The sequence below is a fragment of the Hyperoodon ampullatus genome, assembly GCF_949752795.1.
Source record: "Hyperoodon ampullatus genome assembly, chromosome: 16".
In the NCBI taxonomy this organism is placed as follows: Eukaryota; Metazoa; Chordata; class Mammalia; order Artiodactyla; family Ziphiidae; genus Hyperoodon; species Hyperoodon ampullatus.
The window spans coordinates 13,204,537-13,214,659 of NC_136929.1; the positions used below are offsets into that span (position 1 = coordinate 13,204,537).

The 10,123-nt window shown below is 42.9% G+C and overlaps 1 protein-coding gene across 11 annotated transcripts in view; it reads right to left on the reverse strand.

Moving 5' to 3' along the window:
• MBNL2 (muscleblind like splicing regulator 2) overlaps positions 1-1,566 on the reverse strand; it is a gene marked incomplete at both ends in the record, with an annotated part of 99,188 nt that extends 97,622 nt beyond the window's left edge. For all 11 annotated transcript variants that reach the window (XM_079721727.1, XM_079721733.1, XM_079721726.1 and 8 more), the window contains one exon: positions 1,393-1,566. In XM_079721727.1, coding sequence (XP_079577853.1) covers positions 1,393-1,566 — 174 coding nt within the window. The remainder of the gene's footprint in view (positions 1-1,392) is intronic.
• Positions 1,567-10,123: the final 8,557 nt, after the last annotated feature.

Below are 10,123 nucleotides of genomic sequence, written 5' to 3' on the forward strand. Positions count from 1 at the left end.
TAAAAATGTGCTTATGCTGTTATAGTTTATATGAATTGTGATTTATCCATCTATTCATTTCTGTGTAGACAAAATGATTTATAATTTTAAAGTCTAATCTAATAAATTTAGATTAGACAAAAAAGATAAAAAAGAAAGAAAATGGGGTAGTTATTGAGGTAAATCACATATCTATAATTTTTCAAATTTTAATCCTTAAAATAATTCTATTGAGCTATAAATGAATTCTTCTGCTTTTAGTCTATAGACACATTTTCCCTTTAATATATGATTTGAAGTCTTGTATTTCAATTTTCACTTAAAAGTCTTTTTACTTTAAGATGATTTTTTTCCAAAAAACATACCCAGTCCCTTCATACTCAAGAAAAGACTAAGGTCACTATTTTGTAAACTCACAGCACTATGATTTCCCAAATCTTTTTTTAATTTAAGCTATGTATCTTACCTATATCCATTGATATTAGAACTGTCCTAGACAGTTAGGGATTGATAGAATCCATAATCTTAGGGCAAAATCAACCTCAAAGCATTATGGGCTAAGGCATCACCATTTCCTTCAATTAGATCTTTCATTATAATTCTCCCATTTCTTCAAGCCCAGGCTCCACCAAACTCAGTATACAGCTCAGGTGCCACAGCCTCCAAAAACATTTCTTGAAACAATCAGCTGGAAGCCAGCTCTCCCATCTATGGATCCCCATAGAAGTCTGCCCTCTATCCTTCTCTTAGGGCATGTGTCCCTTTCTGTCTTGCATTGTAGCCATTTGCTGTATTTTCCCTACCAGACAGTGAGATCAACAAGGATACCATCTTGAATCACATTCATTTCTTCTCTGATGTGCTATGTGTTAACTTGCACATAGTAGGTTCTCAAGAAGTACTGCGTGTGTACTTAATAATTTCTGTTAGCCATGACAAATTGTCAAAGAGAGTGAAAAACCTATTAAGTAAAGTATTTTAGGAAACCCTTGGTCAAGAAAGAAAGCCACAAGAGTAGAAAATTCTTCAAGAGGTGAATCAGAATAACTGGCACATAAAAGTGACACATTCAATTTCTTCACCTTTGTATAACCTCCAGAAGATCAAACGTTAATAAAATATTTATCCTCAGTTGTCACAAGCCAGACTTTGATTTAAAACTCTTGGGTACATGAATGTCATGCCAGACCAAAAATACAGCACCATGTATTTTTAATTTAAACATGGATCCGTAAAACATTTATATATATATCGGATATGAAAAAATTTGAGTGCAAATATCCCAATAGTCACCACAAATAAGAAAACAGGATCTAAAATCGATTGTCAAACGTCTGTAAAAGTACAATGAAAAATATTCCATTTGAAAGTCCAATGTGGCATTGATGTGACACGTAAAATGCATTTTCTTACCTTTAGGGAATCAAAGCAGGCAATTACTCTTCCATTTTCAACCTGGCAACTTTTGGGGGGGTGAGCAAATTTGCATTCTTCATCAGAGCGGGAGCACGTTCCTCTCTGGAACTGTCTGCAGACTTCCAAGGTCAGCCATTTTGTATCTCTGACCGGGGCAACATTCAAAGCCATGATGAGAAAATAATTTGGATCCTGTTCGTTTCTGTTAAATGATGAAATCAAATCAAGTTCCAATGATTCCAAAACTATTGCTGTGAAAAATCCCACATGTAAGTCTGAAGGTAAGTGACAAATTGCTTAAAGAAGCCCAATCCAGGAAACAGGGTGAGGAGAGAATTTATTGGCAGGCGGTCACTCATCAATCAATATGCCCCACTCGAAGACTGCGGGCCGCAATGAAAGCATGCTTAGTGTCATCTCTGGCCACAAACGTCTGAGTCACCTGATCGTTTTGCAGACACAATTGTTTTTAATAAAGTGACTTCAATATCATGGCACTCCTTGGGAGACTATTTAGTTCTGATGCTCGCAGCTATTGACGATGCTGGAAAATAAGCCACTTAGATGTTCAGATCTTAGCAGGATTTTCTCTTTCCTTTCACCTTTTAAAATTCCGAAATCAAGCAATTGGCAAAGCCAGACAATTGAGGTATCTTCATCCACTCGTAAGGTCAGGGTAATGTGTATTTGATAGCAAAACACGATAACACAAAAGCTCCCGGGCTGTGGTTTCCAGCAAAAGTGACTTCACACAGGCACTTTTAAATCTTGAGCCTGCAAAACACAAATAAAATATCAACTTACACCCAAACTCAATGGAATCAACACTTTAACAAACTATTTGGCTCTTATCTAGAATTCGCGAAAGTGCAGTTTAGAGCTTTGAGCTTTGAATATAGTGAGGAAAGTTATGCATTAAAAAAGAGAGAAAAGAATGCGAAACTGCAACTGTACTGCAGAAATGATCTAGGCAGCAGTCCAAAAGTTAGGAATGACTCAAACAGATGAGTGTGGCAGACACAATAATTAGGCATTCTAAACAATTCAATCTAATGTGCCTAATCGCCAAAACAGTGTATTAGAACTGTGACTTCCAATTAATTTCACATTTAGGCCATTGATTTTATTGTAGGAAATGCTATAACCAATCATTTGGGATGTGACTCTCCTAAATAATAAGGATATTGTCATTCTGGATGAAGTGTGGGCTCCTTACCCTTTACACCCTTTTCTAGTTTACAGAGATTTGAACTTAGAGAGGGAAAGGTAGGTCTGATATTTATTCTCAGATCTCTTATACTTTCTCTCTACCTTTTTTTTTTTTTTTTTTTTTTTTTTTGCGGTACACGGGCCTCTCACTGTTGTGGCCTCTCCCGTTGCTCAGGCTCCGGACGCGCAGGCTCAGCGGCCATGGCTCACGGGCCCAGCCGCTCCACGGCATGTGGGATCTTCCTGGACCGGGGCTCAAACCCACGTCCCCTGCATCGGCAGGCGGACTCTCAACCACTGCTCCACCAGGGAAGCCCCTCTCTACCTTTCACACTTGCGTGACGTTAGTCTTCCTTTCTAGGCTGTAAGCACTCAGAGGGTAAGGGCAGTTTGTATATTCCATTTCTGTTTCCCTAGGGCCTTAGTTCATGGCTATTTGGTCCTCAAAAAATATTTCTCGACTGATTTAACTGATGACTGACTCACTGACTAAGTGAATGAATGCCTTTTAGCTGAGTCCAGTTTAGATTTTAATGGAGTCACAATCTGAGAATGTTCTGTTCTGTGGAATGCTGGAGCTGAATCACGTATCTAACACAACAACAATATAACAAGTCAGTTCAGATTTCTAAGATCAGCACGATTAGTTTCTTTTAATATCTCCAAGGATTATGAAATTATTAAAACATTAAAAATTTAACATTACTGAGTCAAGCATGAATGAAGGATAAATATCAGAAGTTGGTCATTTTTATATATTGGATATGCCACGGGCTACCTTGGATACTTGCTTAGCCTTGATGGCCTTCTAAAAAATTTATAACTAAAAACTTAATGGAGGCTGGAAGTAGGTTATTTAAAATCATCATGTACCATAGAAATTCAGAGAGCAATAATTCTTGAGCGATTCACAAGTGTTCCCTGAAAAAGTAAGTCTCACAATCAATTCAGTTTAGTTAACTCCAGGCAAGCCAAGCTGAACAGGCTTCCTTGCAAGAGGGCTTTTTTCGGCCTTGAATGAGTCTCTCTGATAGGGGAAGAGAAGCAGTGGCGTCTCTCAAGCTTATCTGATTGTGGATCATTTATTTAGCTGGACATCTCCCGGGACTAGTGGGAAATGCTTCTTCATCCCAATACTTCTCTGACTTGTTAGTAGAAGTGTTTGAATGAGTTATAATTGTATGTGCATTTAAGGAAATTGGCAACCTGGAAAGCTATGACACATTCCTAGCTTCCCATTGTGAAATATTTGAGGGGCCAGACAGGCTCCTGCTTGACTTTTTGGCAGGATTGCATTCCCAGCAGCTAACATCAACTATCTTAACTTCAAGAGTTTAAGAAGATGACTTTAATAACCAAATTGCCTCTGGGTCGGGTTTCACCGACCAGCCTGGACCTGCACCCTCATTACCTCAACCCTTACCTCTAAACCCCGTGAGAACAAAGCAAGGGAAGCAAGGGACAAGGAAACATTTCTGCTTGTGTGTTCAGTGGAGCTGAGGCGCCAATGATGTGGAGACAAAATGAGGGGCTGGACACCCATAGTTCATATTTGCCAAATATTTTGCAGCGTCCCTGAGTCCCAAGGACCTGGGTCCAATGGGGTCACAGAACAACAAAGATGCAGGAGATACTTTTCCTCAAAGCAGCACAGTCTTGGCCGATGCTTCACGTGTAGGAAAAGAAACAGGCAAACACATATTCATGCACAGATGGCAAATGAATCATTACTCAAGTCTTCCTAAAAACCACACAGGAACAATGCTCTTAACTCAATCCAGTGAATGCGGTACACTTTTGCTTATACTTTCAGATAAGAAGACATTTTTTTCCCCCTGGGAGAAACGGAGTGTCATTTCTACTACTATGAAAATCCAACCAGAATTTAGATGGTCAGACTCTATCAAGATGGACTTGCTTTTGAAAACAGAGGAACCAAGTTTCTGATGGCCAGAGTCCTGTGTAAGTCAAAGATGTTCCACAAGGCTCCTCAGGTTGCACCTAGATATATCGCTGTCCTAACCGTTCATGAATCCACTCTTTCTCCCAGCTTCTTCTCTGTTTCTATCCTAAAAGTTACCGAGCTACTGTTACAAAGATATCACCTCTCTTGGGCCATGACAGCCTCCATCTTCTGGAGTGGGTACAGCAAGCAGCTGTGGGAATGAGGAAGTGAGAATAGATTTAATTTAGGTCAGGGGAGGCCACCACAAGAGATGGGCAATGATGGGCAAGGATGGAGAAGACCAACCTTTAACATGGTTATCAAGGGACAAGGCTAAATTAACTGACACATAGAGCAAATTACGTATTGGGTCTACTAGACTGGAGGCTCCTGGGAGGCCCACTAGCCACACGTGGCTATTGAGCACTTGAAATACGGCTAGGATCACTGAGGGACTAAATTTAAAATTTTTATTTATTCTTAATTAATGCAAATTTAACTTAAAAACTTATCCTCAGTTTACTTATCGGAAAACTTTTAAGTATGCTTGGACCAACTTGAGTATATGAATCTACTTTTCAGTTGTAAATTTTATGAAATCTAAATACAGATCAAGTATTTCTAATAAGAATCCAGCATCCTAATTGAGATGTGTTCTAAGTATAAAATACACACTGATTTCAAAGACTTAGTAAGAAAAAAAAACCACGAAAACACCTCATTAATATTGCTTCATATTTACTACATGGTGAATTGATAATATTTTTAACCAACTGGATTAAATATTCTTATTAAAATTAAACTCACTTGCTTCTTTTTAGCTCCCCTCCAAAAAATTCAGAATTCTATATGTAGCTTACATTATATTTCTGCTGATGGCGCTGTTGTAGGGGCTTTTGCATTTCTTCTATTAGCCACAGCACTTTCTGGAATGGTGGAAAGTACCCTGTCCTAAGAGCCCGGTTCCAGCCCTTGTTTTGCCAAGCCTCCTTCATATGACCTTAGTAAGTCAATTTCTCTGAGATCCAGTTTCTTCATCTGTAAAATGTTAATGATAGTTCCTACCTACTTTACATGGTTGCCGCCACGGAGGACTGATTACAGAAGAAATATAAAAACACTCTGTGAACAGTCAAGAGCTGTCCCAAAGCAAGGTGATGAAAGGATGAGCCGCTCTATAAATATTTATTGAATAAGTCCACTTCCAGGCTTCCTCTCCGCAGTCGTTCCCTATCAATGACTGGGGTCATGCCTGGGGTGGATCTGCTCCAGCCACAGATTCTGAGAGCAGGACGGTACCTTGCAGATCAAAGAGCTGACTGCACGGAGCGCTCGCTCAGGGCCTCTTATCCGGAGCACCCCTCATTTCTCAGACCGTCTTATTCTGCAGCCAAAGGGAACCCACAGAGAAGTTTCCCCAAGTACACATCCCACGGTGTCACTACAAAGGCCTGAGCCTGCTGTCTTCCTCCAGCTGCTACCAACCCAGAAGTAGATGAAACACTTTTAGGGCCCGGTGGTCACCCTGGGTGTGATGCCGAGTCCCAATACGCTGGTCGCAGTGATGGGGAGTCCATGTGGCTCGAGGCCTTGGTGGGGGCACAGCTGCTGAGTAAGCTCCCAGCGTCCTGGGCGAGGCGGGAGCAGGGGAGTGGCACTTTCTTGTTCACCTGCCCAGAGGGGTCCCTGTTAAAATGTGTCTGTGTGGAGAGGGCACGCTTTCTAATTCTCAAAAAGCTGCCACGGGTGTCAGCTTTGGACCCATTCGATGCCGGGCACCATTTGCCTTTCCTGGAAGTTTCTGCGCTGCTCTGGGAAGCAAGGTCTCTTGCTCCCATTATTTTCCAGTGTTTTCTGTTTAAGTTTCTCCCAGTGCTTTGCTTTTGCTTCTGTTTGCTTCGCTCCTTTTCAGTTGTGCTTCAGCTTTATTTCCAGCTTCACAATCAATCCCATCCCATGAGCTCCTTCCCAGGCAGGACCTGGGCCGAATTCTGAAGCACTTGTTCCCAGTTATTTCTCTGGCCGTTGTAGGTATTCCCTTCCCCTGTCCTCTCCAGGCATTCAGGCACCCCACGTTCTCTCCCTGTCCTGCCTTTCTAAGCCCCCTCACAGAGGAGGGCATGATCTTGCCCTTGAGGCTCTGCTGAGTCACCAGGCTGGTAGCCCTCGCCGGCCCTGCACCCTGGAGCGGGGCTCCGGCCTGACCTCCTTCATTTCCATTTTTAAAATTAATTTTATTTATTTATTTCTTAAATTTTTTGGCCACACCGTGTGGCATGTGGGATCCTACTTCCCCCGACCAGGGATGGAACCCGCGCCCCCTGCACTGGAAGCGCAGAGTCTTAACCACTGGACCGCCAGGGAAGGTCCCTTCATCCCCCTTTTGATGGCCTCACTGTAGTCCGTCTTTTGACACTGCCTGGTAATTATTTTTAAGTAGACATCATTATTCCTTAATTCATGAGAACTGTGAATATTGATTTATCCAACTGTCTCCCCCCAGTATAAGCTCCTGTGTATCTGATAAACTGTTTTTATTTTCAAATCCTCAGGGTTCAGTTCAGTGCTTGGTATCTAGAATATGCTCAACGAATATTTGTCCAATAAATTCCTGACCCTCCTCCAAAGAGCATTTGCATTTTAATATGGACCAAAGTCTAACCTAAAGGAATAAGGCTCTGAATAGAGAGTTTCAGTATTATCCTGTAGGAAAATTCCAGCAAGTGCCAGCGGCTTACCCTGTTGTTGCCAAGTAAGTTGGGGGTGTGGGTAAGGAGCTGACCCAGAGATAAATTATTTGAGCTTCAGAACCCTGAATCTTTAGGCCAGAGGTTTTCAAAGTGTAGTATACATGGGCCAGCAGGCCCAGCAGCCCCTGGGAGCTTATTAAAAATGCAGGTTCTCAGGCCCCAGCCCAGAGGTCCTGGGTCTGAAGTCTTGGGGGTAAGACCCAGCAATCTGTGTTTTGACAAGCCCTCCAGGGCTGACTCTGAAGCACTCTCAAGTTTGAGAAGCACTGTGGTAAGCATTGCTTACCGCCCTCCTGCATGCCAGGCATCCTTTGGGTTGCTGAGGGAACCAAGATGTCTGCCCTGAGTCGATCACAGGGTCTTGGGGTCACCGATTCCCACACAAACAGTTGCGGGAGGGCTGGCCGAGGGTTTCTCCCAGTGGCTCTGTTTCCGATCAGCCAAAACAAAATAAAACTAGATGACACAGGAAACACCTGAGAAATTTGTCCCCGCTAAGACTTGACTCTATGAGAATTTGAAAAATAGATTGTCTCATAGCTTGCAGATTTTGTTCAGGATGAAGCAGGCCTTTGATGGGGGTAAATAGGGCTTTGTTTCTAGGGCCCTTGTCTGAGAGAGGACCGTCTTAGGGGGCTGGCGGTCCTTGGTGGCCAGCAGCTTGGTCCTCAGCCGCATGACGCCAGAACTCTCCACAGAGGGGCTGCTGTGTAAAGCCCCAGCACCAGATATGACCAATATGGAGGTTCACTGCTGGACTCATCTTCAAAGGAAAGGCAAGATTTAAGTTCAAGGATAAAGAAAGGAGGCTCTGTAGTATTTCCTGAAATGCCAAAGGACTTGCTGTTCAACAGTACAAAATAATCCCAAGCTTTTTTCTTAGGGTCTTCACTTACGTGACACTTCATCTTTCAAAACATATTGAAAACTCTTCTAGGTGTTAGATTTTCAGAAAGCTGTGACTTTTGACTGCAGGAAAGAATTCGCTGTGCACATTCCTTCCTTGCAGTCACTCTGTGATGTCGCAGGGTGAGTTTGGAAAGCACAGTCCTCCACTCTACCACCCTGGCGACCTGCCCCAGGCCACGCCCCTCAGACAAGCCTGGGCTGTGGACCCCAGGTGTCCTCGCCTTGCCAATGCTTTGTAGCCAGTTTGTACATTTCTGAAGGGAAACACATCAATCATGTCCAATCTTGAGACTGAGACTGATTAAAACGTTAAGACCGCCTTAAGGAAAATAGTTGTGCAGCACACAGCTCCTCCAGCCAACTCTTGGTCATCTAAGGTATTTTAGCTGTCTGCCAGACAGCGGCCTCCTAGAGAGCTGATTAAAGGATCCTTGCAAAACAAACCGATTTCTGAGTCAGACAGTCAAGGACTTATTATCCATTAAGTAAGTTATGGGATGCCTTTAATTTTATTTTGCATAAATCTAATTACATAAAGAAACTATGTCTCCTTGAGTTTCCTAACTTCCAATTTGGAGAATCTTGGACTTCCTATTTTTAATCCTTTATTTATTTATTTAATCTTGGTAATTCATTTTCATGAATTTTTCCCTTTTTACATATATATATATATATATATATATATTTTTTTTAACATCTTTATTGGAGTATAATTGCTTTACAATGGTAGGTTAGTTTCCGCTTTATAACAAAGTGAATCAGTTATACATATACATATGTTCCCGTATCTCTTCCCTCTTGCGTCTCCCTCCCTCGCACCCTCCCTATCCCACCCCTCTAAGTGGTCACAAAGCACCAAGCTGATCTCCCTGTGCTACGCGGCTGCTTCCCACTAGCTATCTATTTTACGTTTGGTAGTGTATATATGTCCATGCCACTCTCTCACTTCGTCCCAGCTTACCCATGTGAATTGGTGCAGCCACTATGGAGAACAGTATGGAGGTTCCTTAAAAAACTCAAAATAGGGCTTCCCTGGTGGCGCAGTGGTTGAGAGTCTGCCTGCCGATGCAGGGGACGCGGGTTCGTGCCCCGGTCCGGGAAGATCCCACATGCCGCGGAGCGGCTGGGCCCGTGAGCCATGGCCGCTGAGCCTGCGCGTCCGGAGCCTGTGCTCCGCAACGGGAGAGGCCACAGCAGTGAGAGGCCCACGTACCGCAAAAAAAAAAACAAACTCAAAATAGAACTACCATACGACCCTGCAATCCCACTACTGGGCATATACCCTGAGAAAACCATAATTCAAGAAGAGTCATGTACCACAGTGTTCATTGCAGCTCTATTTACAATAGCCAGGACATGGAAGCAACCTAAGTGTCCATCGACAGATGAATGGATAAAGAAGCCATGGCACATATATACAATGGAATATTAGCCATAGAAAGAAGCGAAATTGAGTTATTTGTAGTGAGGTGGATGGACCTAGAGTCTGTCATACAGAGTGAAGTAAGTCAGAAAGAGAAAAACAAGCACTGTATTTTTAATCTTTCAATTCTTAAAACACATTGTTGAAAAATGATTCTTCCTTCCTGTGAGTGGCTTGACGTCTCCAGCTCTATTTCTGGAGCTTAATTTAAAATATCTCTCCACATGCTCTCTCCCTTGGTCCTTGACTCCCCGTATCCTGTGTGTCAGATGCAAACGCCCGGGCTGGAGAGGGACCCAGAGCAGCACCGGCTGGAGCACTGGGCTAAAAGCCACTTGACCTCCAGGAGTGGGTGTAATCCTGCTCTGTAATCACAGCCACTGAGAAGAGGTCCCCGACTGGGACCTTCCCATGGGAACCCCAGAGGACCAATAAAAATACAGAAATGAAAGCAGTCCCAACGGCCAAGGCAATACAGAACCTCCTTGACTT